This window comes from Perissodus microlepis, chromosome 4 (assembly GCF_051167445.1).
Source record: "Perissodus microlepis isolate ML-2025 ecotype Zambia chromosome 4, ASM5116744v1, whole genome shotgun sequence".
Lineage (NCBI taxonomy): Eukaryota > Metazoa > Chordata > Actinopteri > Cichliformes > Cichlidae > Perissodus > Perissodus microlepis.
In genome coordinates, this window is record NC_140464.1 from 6,397,454 (window position 1) to 6,412,826 (window position 15,373).

General features: G+C 40.6%; 1 protein-coding gene across 1 annotated transcript in view; it reads right to left on the reverse strand.

Annotated features, from left to right (window-relative positions):
* The window catches only part of ngfra (nerve growth factor receptor a (TNFR superfamily, member 16)), a 33,597-nt gene that overhangs the window by 11,536 nt on the left and 6,688 nt on the right, over positions 1–15,373 (reverse strand). Inside the window, exons 3-5 of the mRNA XM_084925283.1 lie at positions 11,539–11,898; positions 5,162–5,402; positions 3,021–3,232 (exon numbers count right to left, since the gene is read on the reverse strand). Of these exons, the coding sequence (XP_084781409.1) occupies positions 3,021–3,232; positions 5,162–5,402; positions 11,539–11,898 (813 nt within the window). The remainder of the gene's footprint in view (positions 1–3,020; positions 3,233–5,161; positions 5,403–11,538; positions 11,899–15,373) is intronic.

Below are 15,373 nucleotides of genomic sequence, written 5' to 3' on the forward strand. Positions count from 1 at the left end.
GTCCCTCTGCGTTTTCAGCAAACCTTCTGTCAGTGGCTTTCATAGGAAGATTAAGCAGCATAAATCTGGGACTGTACATTTGCTACAGTGTTATTTTAGGTCAGTTTTGAAGCTCTAACATCAAATTTCTACCCTTTCATCATCAGGTCTTTTGTTTTTTCCAATGACTCTGACAATCCTTTAAAAAAAAATTTGACTGACACCTGCTTTGACTCAGTTTGTTGGGCAATGAGGTCTCGTTTAAATTTTAAACACATACACTCTGCACAATTCATAGGGGGAAGCAGGCAGTAAGCGAGGGAGAGTTCAGGGAGGGGCGCTGCACAGATGAGATGGTTCTTTTCAATTCAGATGAGCAGACAGAAATGAGGCTGAGGACCCTTCATCTTGGAGGTCTCACCCCTCACCAGTGAATCATGCAGGGAATACCCTCATTGAGTGTGTCAGTCAAAGCGAGGGGACATTTTCAGTGCTCGGTTTCTGGTTTTAAAAGCCTCTTTGACTTGTTTTGACTGAAGCTGTTCCCATTACTTTAGCTACCAGTTAAATATGGTTCAGTGGAAACAGGAAACCCCCTGCGATTATCATGGATTTATGGCGCATATTCTCACCCCTTTGCTTTTTTTTACAGTCCCAGTTGGTTGTGTAAGAGCACACAACCCCCTGCACAAGCACATTTGCTGCCTTTTTAATGGCTTCCGCACCGACAGACGGTGGTAATGCCAATTAGCACGTGCTAAACACTGATACTACATCAGATTTGGAGCCCAGGCCTGGATCCCATCTCGTAACACCTGCTAATGAGCCAGTCCGTTAAAGAGGTGACAGTGTTAAGCAGGCAGTCATCCTCTCAATGAACCAATGCCAAACTTTGCCTCCAAAAGAAATTCCTTTCTTTTCTTCGACATACAGCGGGCTTCACATTTGTTGAGTGGAAGAATGAAAAGAGGTACTCAAACAAAACACAAGAACAAAATGAGCTTTTTCCAGGCCTCATTAGAATGTAATGGGTATCCTAGACCAGACACAGTGGTGCAGATTGTAGAAGCAAGGATTTGTCAGTTGTTTGTCTTCGCATACTATTATCCTTATTATAACAATTTCTTAATCTTTACACAATATGCTTTGGAAGGGAAAAATAAAACCCTGAGAAAAAACAGGACAAGCGAGAACAACTGAAAACAAGATCACAAGTGAACTTAAGACCTCTTCAGTAGAGGAAAAAACTCAGTCTTATATGTATAAATCAAATAAAAAAGCTGGTTTCATTTTGTAAGTGCTATTTGAGAATTGAAGGATGATGGATGGCTCAGTGTTGTGCAGAGGCCACTTCACATTCCTGGAGCACTTACTTTTATCCTCCAAGGCTCTTTTTTTCCAGACATTCAGTGACAATTCTCACCGAGCCGTTTATATATTCAGTGCTATGCAGCGAATGAAATCACCTGATCTTATATTGATTTAAAAGGAGAATTAGATGGTCATAAAAGACTGGTATAATTTGAGATAACTGGGCTCAAATATAGTAATAATTCAATGTTTGCATTTATATTTCTTGTACTGGTTAAGGGATGATACCGGCATTTTGGGGGGGGTTTATCAATTGTGATCAAATCCCTCTAACATATTGATCCTGTAAAACATTGTCTTTACATGCAAAGCTTGATAGTGAATTTGCTAAAAAGTACTGCTGTTTCCAACAATCAAAAACACATTTTAACATACACATTCATGCTGCTTTAACATCACTTGCTGCTACCAAGTGATGGCTGCTTTAACGTATATAAATCTGCAAGTTAGTCCCCAAAATGCACAGATTTCTCCTGATCCAGTAACATTCCCTACAATCTAAAGTTCCCAGCTAATTTTGAAAATGTCACAGCTCTTTATTTAAAAAAAAAAAACAAGACTTTTTAACAATATTTATGCCTTTAGTAGGAAGCACAGAAATTCTGGCTTGCAGACAAAAATGGCAAAGCACTAGAAAAAAAATGTATACTCGGAGTTATCTTAATATATCTACATTAACAGTAATGGCAGATATCTCAGACAAACAAAAACACACACACAAAAAAAGTTCATCTCTGCGTTTCTCCATCTTAATGCACTGCATTACAAGAAGTAAATTAAGGACATGGTAAATTGCTTTATAATAGATTAGTAAAGTGCATAATGTTGATTCTAAGCCAGACATCATTTATTGAGTTCATCTTCCAAACAAACCTTTTAGATGTTGTCTGGCTTTCATGTCTGCATTGCACAATCTGTCCTAAAGACCTACACCAGAAACACTTCCCAAGTCCCCAGAGACAAATATATGGAGGAGTAGTGGTAAAGGCAAATACAGATCATACATATACAGTTACATACCCAGTCTATACATTCCTCCAATGTACTGACTGAGATGGAATCTGTGTCAAAATTCTGTCAACACTGAAATTTTTCACCTTGTTTTGACGGCAGGTTTCCTACAGAGCCGTAGTCTGTGCATTCCTTGAGTCTAATGCATCGTGAATACCTGTAAGACTTGGCCTCACCTACCTGCCTTTGGCAGCTAAATGTAGATTTTAGTCCTGCTATTAGGTGATATACTGCTTTTGATCTCAATCCCGCAGAAATGTGTCTTCCCTCTGAGAGAAAAGCTTGCACAATGCTCAAAAAACACCACTACACACATTGATAAAATCTCAGTAGAATATCTTGATTTAATCGAGGTAGACTTTCCTTGGCACCGAAAGTAATACCACGTGAAGGAAAAATGTATTCAGTCTGGGATGAGTCTAAGTTTCTGTGATGAGAGGCCAGGTTTTCATGGAGTGAAGCACCTTAGCTCCCATCAGGCTTATCATTTTATTAGAACACGGTCACGCAATTTCCACTTTATGCTTTCATGGAACTGGGAAATTGATTTGCAATAAGCAAGAGAGGACAGAAAGATGAAAGATGAAGCATTTTGGATATTTAAATACCCCTTTATCACACGGAAAGACTGAAAAGCTGGGATTAGGGTTTGAGCTTACCTATCTGTTCCTGTGTATGAGAGTGCGAAGGCTGAGGCTGGACTTCAGCCTGGGCCTGCTGTTGCTGCTGCTGCTGCTGCTCCTGCAGACTCTGACTGTCCACTGAGATCCCGCTGTCACTGTGCAACTTCTCTCCTTCCGGCGTCACCATCTGGTTGTTTGTAGCTCCACGGTTATTAGCTGCCTGTTTGTTCTGTTTGCAGCTATTCCACCTGTGGAAAAGTAGCACATCAGATAAGATCCAGTGTGATAAAGTTACAGTCATGGTTTTAAACTAAAACAAATCTTCTTTCATTAAAGTATTACTTTTCTTTGGCTTTTTTAAGTATTTCTAAAACCAGAAACACAAAAACCAAACTATTGAATGAACAAAATTATGTTCTTATCTTTTGTAATAGATAAACAGAAGTCAATAAGAGGTTAAGAGGGTGGCTTATCACCACATTATCAGCTACCTACATTGTGTTACATTGCAAATGGCCCTTTCAAGTCTCTATCTACAGTGTGGGATCTGATGTCCCAACGTTGGTGTTGTTCCTAAAACATCATATTTAACAATCTTCAGTGCAAATGATGAAACACGTTTTACCCACCGGATCCATCACAACCTGCTCCACTCTTTGTATTACCTCACCTGGTCTTTGAAAGCCTTCCTGCCTTAAAGTGTTTCTGTCTGGAAGCCTTTTCTGCCAGAAAGCACTGCATTCAAACTTCTCCCACTACCATCTCATTTGCAGGATTAGTCAGTTGCAATGAGGAAAGTTGCAACAACATTACTTATTATGCTGAAAGAACTACGACAACGCTAACGCCCTAAAAATATCACCCTAAGATCCCAGCTGCTCTGCCCACTTTACTGGATATATTAGCTAAACACATTTAGTATTTAAGATCATTCTAATTCAAAACCCTAAAATGACAAATTAGTAAACTATATTTCATATTTTACATCATCCTCAGAATTAATGGACTAACTAGCTCCACAGTCCTATGCAAAAAGAATATTTCCATCTATTTCTATTTCTTATTTGTGAATTACACAAAGATTTTGCCACAAACATTTAGTGTGATCAACATTATAAAGTCCAGATGGAGACAGCATTTTAAATCAGTTCATTGCTAACTAGCTACAGCTTCTAACACCTTATAGAAATCCATTCACAGCTGTCACTTCCACTTTCAAATTCAACAGCCAGCTGCTAGAATGGAGTAACTTTCACTTGTATTTCTTCAGAAAATGCTATGGGTCATCATTATCACTGTAAACTGCATAGTTATATTTTGTACTAGAATCTTAGAAAGCAGAATTATAATTAGTGTTATGAATACAACTACAAGAAAAAGAAACACTAAATAAAATAAATATACAAAATACTATAAAAAAGAAATACAACAAAGTGTTCTTCTTGTAGAAGATAAAGTAATGTGAATCAGTAATTTAAATATTCATGAGGTATTTAGTGGTACAGTATAGTAAACACCTCTTCTTATAAAATACTGGGTGTTAAAGAAATTCATGTAATTTACAGTCTGTCTATGCATGTCAACAAGTACATGAGATTATTAACCAGATGTGTGCGTGACTGTGCTGATAAATCTGGCACTCAAATTTCCTCTGGTCGGCACTTTTCAAACAATCAATGCCCTTAATGAGCTTGTTTACTTGCTTCAAATGTGTTATAGCCTCGGTTTGTATCTGTCTGTCTGAGTGCTTGCATGTGTGGTTGCACGTCCTCACTAACGTGTGTGTGTGTGAGTGTGTGTGTGTGTGTGTGTGTGTGTGTGTGTGTGTGTGCGTGTGTGTGAGAGAGAGAGAGCGAAAGAGAGACAGTAAGGGAGAGAGAGAGAGCTCTCTGAAGTATTAAGAGCTGAGTTTGGTTTTTTTTGTTATGGTGTGTTTTAGCACAAATGGCTTAAAGCCTCTTCAACCACAACTGGAATTAATATTCGACCAGCCACCTTACTACCACTTTTCAACCAGATGTTGCCTGGGGCAGATGTCGCTCCAAGCAACATCCAGACCACCATCATTGTTCACTCATTCTACACCAGGCAATATTTTTGAATAAGTTGTAAAACCCAAATGAGGCAATATCCTTGACCAAAGAGTTGCTTTTAATTATTTCTCTTCACAAACTGACCTCCTAAAGATGAGATAAGCGGCAAGACCCACCACCATGGCAGCCAGGATAGAGCAGTAGATAGGTATGAGGTTTTCATTGAGGCCGTGACCGAGGAAGCGAGGAGAACCAGCGCTGGACGTAGTCGTTTCTCCTCCTGGCAGTGGGCTGTCAGAGGCATCAGGAAGGAAGGGATCAGGGAGGGAGGATGAAGATATATCCAAATCGGAGGTAGGAATGACATCGGTAGGTAAACTAGGATCTATAAGGAAGAAAACAGAGAGACAGGAGCATTTATGAGACAGGAAACATGTTATTTAAACTGCTTAGAACACAATTAAATTCTGTCCACATTGCAGGCTAAAAAATATTTATTTCTGTCTCTGACTGTGTACTGCATGGAAGCTCCAAATTACCATGGCATTCATGTCCGTGATGAATGTAGGTAAACTTCTCACTAGAACTGCCCTTTTGTTTCAAGTTGGTTCCACTGCGTCATTGCTGACAGGATTTTCAGAACATGACGCACTCTGAGCTCAATATTTTGAGGAGGCTGTGCCAGTGCCAGCATGGAGACTTTTACCAGCTTTCTGTAACATTTACAGCGTTCACCATTTTAGTTTCACAGCAACACCACTTGTTGTTGCTATATATAGTTTATCATAAACCAAAGCACTGGAAAATTTTGCCCTGCTTGTAATGTTAAGGGGAGTACTGTATGAAAACTTCTGGGAAAATCTTTTTATTCATCCATTACTGTCTAAAAAAGGAGAAATCCAAACATTACAAAAATAGAGATAAGTTCTCTGAGAACCAAGAAGTCATAGAAGTATATAGTATAATATACATATAAACTTTATTCACTTCCTGTGTATAAATCAAAACCTTAATGTATTAATTTCATTGTATATTCCCGTCATATACCATAATCAAACAAGTCACCAAGTCCCCAAGCAGATGTCTGGCGTGCTGCACTCATGTAGCAGCTGTTTCTGATAGACAGATGGGTTCTTCCTGAGTTGCTCTGTGCAGAAAGAAGGAATGCTCTTTAACTAAGGGGGTAAATATCCACCACCCACTACACACTCCGCTTTCCCCACACCAAGTTTGGGCCTTGCATGCCAGGTCTCCTCTCGCCACATCTCCATCTGTGTGATCTTTGCGCACTGCACAACATTGAGGCCATATGGTTTCTAGCTGAACAAAGTCTGGGGTTTTAGCGAGGTCATCATATTGAGTTTAGCCTTTGCTGAGGCCAGAGAAGCGAGAAGAGCACTGTGCTACTGGACGGGTCTGGTTTGTATCATAGCTATGTCTGTAAAGAAGTAATTTTCATAAATTGTCCTATTTCCTCTTTCGTTGTGAGCTCCATTAATTATTTCAATGTAATTTTCCATTTTGCAGCAGCTCCATGGCATTGCTTCTTCTGAAAAAACAATGCATCCATCATATCTCTCCAACACTCCTGTCATATTATGCATTTGTTTTGAAAAGTTCTGCAAGTTACAAAGCAGCAATTCTGTTAGATGACAGAAAAGGTCTGCAGAGAAGGTTACAGATTATGCCTTCTGTCAAAGTGTGGTCGAGCAGGCCAAGTAAGAGGTCTGTCCAGGCAAATCTAAGACCCCTCTGAGCACAACAGCAGAGTGGGGAAGGAGTTGTGCAGCCTGGTTCAGATCTGAGCCAGTAATTCCCACCAGAACCTCAGGCTGCTCCTCATTAGCTTTGTCTTGCACTTGCAGGATTAACCCTGTGGAGACTCCTGGGGTTTCCTTCATGGCCAAACACCGGGACACTCTATCCGAAATACTTTCGGTGTCCCCTCTTTACAGATGTTATGATTTTTTTAGGGCTGCTATCTGGTTTCCACGTATTATATTTCTGTGTTCTAAGCTTTTATCAATAAGTACAATATAACCTTTAAACATGGTGTATTTGAAATCAGATATAACATCCTTTTTAAATAATAATTATATATAAAGAATTCAATTGAAATTTAAATAGAATTTATTCTAATGGCATAGTTATATTTAACCTAAAAAGAAAAAAAAAACTCCAACAGGTTTTGGCTTACAAGCCTTCATCAGGGTGTGAATCAGAGTACCAGCTGACCATCAGTCAGCTGGTACTCTTTTTCACACGTCTTTGGCAAATCTCTCATTTGAAGGCTCCACCAAAAAACTAGGGTCAACTTTCCTGCTAACACATCTACAAGCTACTTTTCAACCACCTCCCCTCTAGCTCGTACTTTAAATGCATGGTTCGAATGCATCAGTGTCATGTCATTTATATTCTGTATTATATGAATGTTGGATATTGAGTAAGGGAACAATCTTCCAGAAAAGACTGGTAATGGAAGGAAAAACCACACCACATGATTGCTGTGACCACTGATGTTAACAACACGAAAAAGATATTCAGTGGACCATGACAGCCAATAGCTGTCCTGTTTCTTCTGATATAGCAAATACTCTGGTTTCTTCATGGTGATTTGTTGCATATATTACATACGGATGATTCTTTTAATAGTTCATTTGCATCTTGATGGGCAATTTGTCTGGACTTTTTTTTCTGTTTGTCATTAAGAGTCTACGTTGGTCTGTCTTTCTGTATGACTGTGGCGGGGCAGTTCTGTCGTAAGGGTATTGGGTTGCTGAAAAAGCAGAAAAAATATTTCGTGGGACAGAAAAACAGAGCACAACAGAGCCATACTTAGAAACAGAAATAATGCGGAGACCTATTTAAAGCGGCACTATTGATTGGGATCTGTCTAAAAGGAGGGAGTGGAACATGGGTGTTTGTATTACATGCATTTCTTGACCTTTCCTGGGATGTAGTCAGGTTTCCTAAGCTCTGCCATACATCATCCGGCTAATGCAGGGATGGCTAATAGTATTAGCAATGCAACCTGAGCTCACAAATAGAGCAGATTTTGAATGGAAGGTGTGAAAGTGTGCAGATGGTCTAGGCTTATATACAGTTTGTCAAATAAGTTGCAATCCCGACACGTTTGTCTTCACACTGGCTTTTTAATCATGTCACTCTTCTGTAAGTACGCTTTGGTGCAATCAGTGCTCCCTACATGCAGATGTATGCTTACAGTACGAGTCTCACCTAGGATTTGCTGTAAATCGTTTATCTCTTTCCGAGCCAAGACGACAGCTCTCCTGGGAGCATCCTTTGCATAACTCTGACTCAACACATAAAGTACAGTGTGCTACGTCTTTATTGTGACTCCTTCATGCTCTCATTTCTATAGGTTGAAGAAAAAAAACTCTGGCTGTAGACCAAAGGACAAATATAAGCCTGCAGAGGCTGCATACACTAACTGGAACAGAGCAGGAGCTTAAAGGCAGCAGTGGAACTTTAACAATTTAATTTTCGGAGCAGAGGGTTTAAAACAATCGTGACGCTAAATAAAACTAACCCTGGATTTTATGAGCGTGGGCCTGTGTGTTCAGGGACATGTGTTTATTAGTGGGGTGTGGACCAAAAGGGGAGAAAAAAAAAGATTGAATTTTTATGAGCCATTGAGGTCTTTATGGTGAAGTTAACCCCAGGGTCTTGAGCAGTGGTTGATGTCTTGACTGCTGCCAGTTGAGGGTGGAGATGAGCAACTATCAGGCGCAGAACATGCACAATGACCTCTTTATCAGCCACCAAACACTCTCCCTCTGTCTCAGCTCAGCTTCTATCTCAATTGCCTGCCGTGCACACATCTATCATACGCACACGTACTACGAACTATTCAAGTGAGCGCTCTGTCTTCTGTGAGGGGGGGTTAATAGGAAGAGTAGAGGGGAGGATAGACAGAGAGGCAGAGTGTTAGGAGAGAGGGAGGAGGGGGTACAGATGAACAGAGGAGCTGCTGTAAAGTGCTCTGATTAGCAGGAGTAATTATACTGCAGCAGTGGAGGCACTGAATGCACACTGGCCAACTTCCACCACTCCGCTCACCGAGCCACTTGAGGGCCACTGTGGGAAGAGATAGAAAGAGGGGGAGGAGAGAAGGTGATGAGCGCGGCGTGATGAGAGTGGGGTAAAAAAGAGCAAAGAAGTCTGCTTTATCTGTGTTTTTAATCTTTCACTCCCCTTCTCTTGGAAAAGCTGTCAAACAGATGCTCAGCATTTCACGTTTAATGCAAACCTGCTCAGCTGGAGACCGGACAAAACTTTTTGGAAAAGCTATCTCAAGGCCAACAGGATCAAAGGTCTTCGATAAAATGTGGCAGAGGTGTTTACAGCTTCAGATCAAAAAGGTTCACGCATGTGCAGCGTCTTTAATGAAAAACGTAGGAATAAAATCACACTTGGCAGGGGAAGAGTGTGCGCACGTCATGTTAGCCTGCTATCAGTTGTATTGATTCGGGATGCTCATATAAAGCATTTGGGTGTCTGAAGTTGGAGACGACTAAGCTTGCATGTGTGTGTGTGTGTGTGTGTGTGTGTGTGTGTGTGTGTGTGTGTGTGTGTGTGCATACTGTAGTCAAGTGTGGGTGCTCATAGAGGTCACTCAGCGAAACCTGAGCACAAGTAGAAGAAATCCCTGGACTGATATCGACCCCTCTGCATAGAATACCAGCACAGCACATATGCGGCAGCCCTCTCTTTCTCTTTCTGACTCTGTCATTGTATCATGTAATTGACACTTGGTGACAGCTGGATATGAAGATCTGGGAACTTTAAAATGCTTTAATCACATTTTATTTGCAGTATATACTGTATAAAAATAAGGCAGCGGGATAAGAATAAAATATAAAAATTCCTCCTGTAAAAATTACCAGTAAGGCACTTTCTCCTTTGTCATACCAAGCGTGCTGTATGCACAGTATCAAAGACCACCATGTAAGGTCAGCAAGCATCATCATGACCGCATGTGACTGCAGCCATTACCCGCAGGCCCACTGGTGCTATTATTTTTCAAACAGTCACATATCATGCCATCTCCAGTCCCCACCGTTACTGCTGCTGCAGTACCATCACTCAGGACAAGGCGGGTCACAGTTGATCTGCTTGGGTGGGCGCTAAATGGGCAGCAAAAGGCTGCATTGTGGCCTACGGGACAGCAGATATTTTTGGACAGGCCAGGCTAATGGTAGGCATTACTTTGAAATTCCAAGTGGAATTAGATTATATGCCTGGACCATATATATTTTTGAGATGAGCCAATGCATTATTCAGGCAACTAAAACTAAAGTCTAAATTTTAATTTTTAAAAAATTGTAGTTTTTCAAACTCTAATTAATTAGTTTTGAAAATAGCACAGAAATCTGCCAATTAATCTGTCTGATTTCTTTATCATTTTATCATGGTGGCAAACAATATAAAAAATAGACCATAATTTGAATGGTGTAAAAAATTATCTTACTGATCAATTAATAATAAAATGCTAAATGTGGCGCTCATGTAAAAGTTGTTATGTATGTTTAGAGTCATTTTTCCTGCTTTTTTTTCCCTCCAGTTCATTTCTCCATTGTCTTTTTTGCCATTAGAACCTATTATAAGAAGCTTCAAGTCATCCTCTCTACTACAACATGGGCTTGACAAATTTCTGAGGCTCATTAACTTGGTATATCCACCTGCCACCACCAGTGTTTGAGGCCATGAAATCTCAACCCTCTCAACGTTTAAAAGGGGATTATTACAGCTCCTTGCTGAATACCAAAATTTATACATAAACATTTTTCAATAAATTGATAATGTGCACAAGAGATTAGTAGGCCTTTAGCCAGTGTTCCATCTATTATGATCATTCTTTGAAGCATTTATTCAAAATTGCCTCACTGGTTCAAGCATGCTTTCCCATAAGATAATGCAGAAGAACATTTTTTCATACAGAAAATCGAGAGCAATACCAGCGAAGACATTTTGCCCCATAGATTTGAACTTTGCGGCCCCCTGATGAGGTCAATTTCACGCCTTGTCTAACCCAAGCGAATTTATAGCTTCCTTTGGTACAAGGAGCTTGACTTTGCTCTGACATTCTGAGCTTCTGTTTTGTGGTCGAGACGATTATTCATTGTCCCTTTGTTGACACTGCAGCAAACTTTGACCTTTTAATGCTAAAACTTTGAACATCCTGCTGTTTAAAAATCAGACCAGGGATGACCTCTGACCACGTTTGTTCCCAAACATGGGGAAGTTACCCCTGCTGATTTGTGCAAAATGTGACTGAGACATATATGATGCTGTTTTAAAATTACTTGTAGCTACTGTGCAGTTTTAGTGTGGAGCTGCTAACTTTTTAAACTGACTTTTACCCCTGATATGTTTGGCATAAAAACCATCTTGGTTCGTTTTTACCTTGGTTTCGTTCAAAGGTGAAAAAATATCCTTTAAAAAAAAATTCAACTATATGAAAGCAACGTGAGTGTGCAGAGCGTGCAGTGCAGACTTACTGTAGCAGACAGTGTCACTGGTTGGCGTGCAATTAGCTTGTTGTGTTTCGTTTTCATCACAGATGGTGCAGGGCAGGCAGGGTTCGAGGGAGTTTTCCTCGTCAGAGAAGGTTTCGTCGACACATTCCTCACACACCGTGTCGTGATCGTGATCACAGTGGGAGTACACGCCCTGTCCCAAAGGGCATACCGTACACCGCTCACAACGGCCAGTTACAGTGTTGAAGAAATAGTTATAGTTACAAATGCATTTGGCATCGTTGGAGTCGGTGCATGGCGTCTCCATCCGCATCAACCCGGTGCACTGAGTGCATGTCTTGCACTCCTCTGTATGACTGTAGTTCTCAGAGAAGGTCTCGCCTACACATTAGAGGAAAGGTTTGAAAGGAATGGAGAGAGAAGTGAGAAAGAGGAAATGGGAGATGAGTAAAAAAATAAAAGAGATTAGAAGATGAAGAGAGAAGGAAATGTGAGGAGATAAACAGGGAGAAAAACAGTGAGTATAATGACATTAATCATGTTTACTGCACATTCATTAAAAGGAAGGACACATTGATCCACTGGGCTCTTTAGTGATTTGTGCTTCGGGACAAGAAAGGTGCTCTTGTTGGGGAGCGAGTCAAAAGCCTGCTGTGCTCATTATGATATCGATCCCAGAGTGTTTGTGCTGCGCTGAGTAAACTGCTTTAATCTCAGTCATACGCGGGGAGTGAAATGCAGGTGCATCCACATCCTTCTACTGAAAGCCTGTCTTTAAAAGTCATCATCACTGAATAAGTAAATTAAGATACTTTTGTTACCTGGTCATGATATAAACTGATCTAAAAGCACAAATAGAATTTTTAATTGCCATATCATAATCGAATATATCATAACATAATGTAAGGCTGCAGTCGTATGTTTAAAAATTGACCTCCTGTTTCTTTTCCTTGCTGATCTTCCTTGATTTCAAGGATAACACCATGAGGTGAGGGAGAAATACAGATATGGAATTTGAATTGCGCTACAGTCAAAAACTGTTCTATTTGAACTACCCAGTAATGTATCGCAAAAGGCGCATTGAATTCTTACCAAGTTGCTTCAGACAGATAAAGACAACCCAGAGAAAATATCACTTTATTACCAAGGTTGGATTTTTTAAATGTAAATTGGCAAACACTTCCAGGAGTTACACTAATGATCTAATGTAACTCCCACCTTTATTTAAGCTTTTTGTAACTGAAGTAAGACTAAATAATAACCATCATCACAAATGCTGATAATAGGCATAAACGTCTAACTGCAAGGCAACAACTTCATAAGAAGCAGATACTGTTCAGTAGGATAGCTTCAGATATTTTAGCTTTAGGTTTAACACAGGCTAATATTAGCTAAGCTTCACTCTTTGATCTGCCTGAAGTAAGAGTGTGTAAACTGGCGGACTGAGTAGCAGCGTCATCTATATAAAACACATGTTATTTCTGGTTTGTGTCATGTGTTTGCTAGACCTTCACAGGGTATGTGTGTGTGTGTGTGTGTGCAAAAAAACTTGAGTTTAAGGCACATTTCACTGTATAAGTTTTTGTTGTGAGTTGTGTGCAAAGGGAGAAAAAAACATATCAGACCACAGTAGTGTTATCAGAGAAATGAGGTAAAAGCTGTAGTGACTTATTACTGGCTGCCTTTGAATTACTCCGAGCTCTTCAGATTTGTTCTTCTGTGCTATTTGGAGTCGGGAGGATTTGGGAGAGTTCATGACTGAGGAAATGATGACCTCAAATTAGCTTATTCTTACACTGAGAGTTCCTCGGGGCACAAAGTAATCTATTAATATTGCATTTTCATATAGACTTATTTTCAGATATAATTGGATGCCTACTGAATTATGCATACAATGTGAAAGCGAGAGTGTTTGTGTGCCCTATGAGTGTGCTTTAGCAGTTGAATGAGTTGAGAGTATAGTAGAAAGGCCGACAGGGGTGGGGGGCGACACTAAAGCTCAGATTCATTACAGAGGCAGCGTCACTGTTTTTCAAATACCTTTTTGTGTGTGTGTGTGTGTGTGTATGTATAATATAAGAGCGGTCACCTTGAGAGAGCTGCAAAAACAACACAAAGACTGTTGTGTTGTACACAACATTCAATGGGTACAAAGCTGTTTGGAATAAAGGTTTCACAACATGAGATTTTGCGACAAGAATGCAGCTTTATAAACTGCTTAATTAACACCAGGCATTGCTCGTTTTACTATGAATTTCACAAAAATGGAGCACGTAGCAAGTTTACACTCTTCAAAATCTCCGCGGTGTCTCCGTGCTGTTTGTCTTGAAGGGAAATAAATCATTGGGAATGGCGGAACTATAAATAAAGCCACATGCCTGTGTGGATGTCTGGGACTTGCAGAGCTCTTATCTGCATATCCATATGCTTCGGAATATGTGTTTTTCACAGGAATTGCTTAGCGGGTGTCGTGTTGAGAAACAACATATTGTCAGTGTGAAAAACCCTGCAGCAATGTCCCAGCGCTTGCTTTTACGTTGCAAGTGGCTCCGGCAAGTAAACACTGGCACCAATTGAAGCTCTAAACACCTTGTAAACAGCAGCGCTGCTAAGAGGCCGACTATGAGACCTGTCACATTATACAAGCAGACTGAGCGGAGCAGATGGAAGTAATGATATAGACACAGGTAGAATGATCAACAAGCTCTGCGCGAGCAGTCGCTTGATTCGCTCGAATGATTCTCTAGATTGTTTGACGCAGCACAACTATAAGCAGTCTGTGAGGGTGGTCCCAACCCCCCCCCAAAAAAAGCATATTCTAGTGTTGAGGAAGGGCTGGTGTACAAGTAGGAGGAGAAAGGGTCATGGGAAATGAGGCAAGCAGGGATGTAAGAGCGTTCAGTTTCCTTTTAGACAGCATCAAATCCTGTGCTTTTTCTTTAAGGGTGAGTCTGTCATCACCCTTTGCTCTTATTACTGTGTGCAGGCAGAAGTGATAGAGGAGGGTGACACTAACTGAATGATCCAGACACAGACAAACACCAGACCTCCAAAGTAAATAATCATTTGAATTTGTGAGGTTGAAACCTTTGTTTTGGTTTCAGTCAGGCTCAACCAGTAAACCTCCCCTCCTCATTCATTTCAATTATCCCGCTGCGAACAGGCTTCCTCGCTAATTTTAACTCGCATGCATGAGTCCCTTTTGCAGTTCTTGTGCGTAAACATGCCTAAATGTGACCATATGCAGCGAGTGTTCAGCAGGAACTGTCAGAAGAGATGTGTGTGGGCGTGTGTCTGCGGTGCATGCGTCAGCGCTTTCATGTGGAAAGAAGAAAGGAAGAAAGTTAAAGGCCATCAGATGAGAGTGCATTCTTTAATCAAATATGGCCTTCTTTCTAATTGTCCCCAGCTGAGATCTGATGAGCACACATCGGCGTTTAGTGTCATCGTGTTTGGCTATAAAGGTGGTTGCGGGTAAAGGGAAATGTGGTCGTGAATGGGGGCGCGATGCACTTAAATTGTGCCACTTCAGCCCAGGAGGACCACCCCCCTCATCTAACGCTGATGTGTTTCAGCCCCATTAGTGTCATCAATAATGTAGTTCTCGATGGCCTTGAGGCTATTTGATGATGTTCACAATCAGCACTTTAGGTGTGAGCATGAGCAATGCTGGACATTTCCTACCCTTCACAGAAAGTACCGTGTTTCTGCTCAGACACTACTCAAAACGCTGACCCTCTGCTGACTGAGGATAAATTATCAACATTTGGAAAGTTGCGTGACGGCTTTATTTGGCTTTTTGAACACAAATCGTTTCTGTCTGTAATTATCACCCTGCTCCTTTGGACCACTTTGC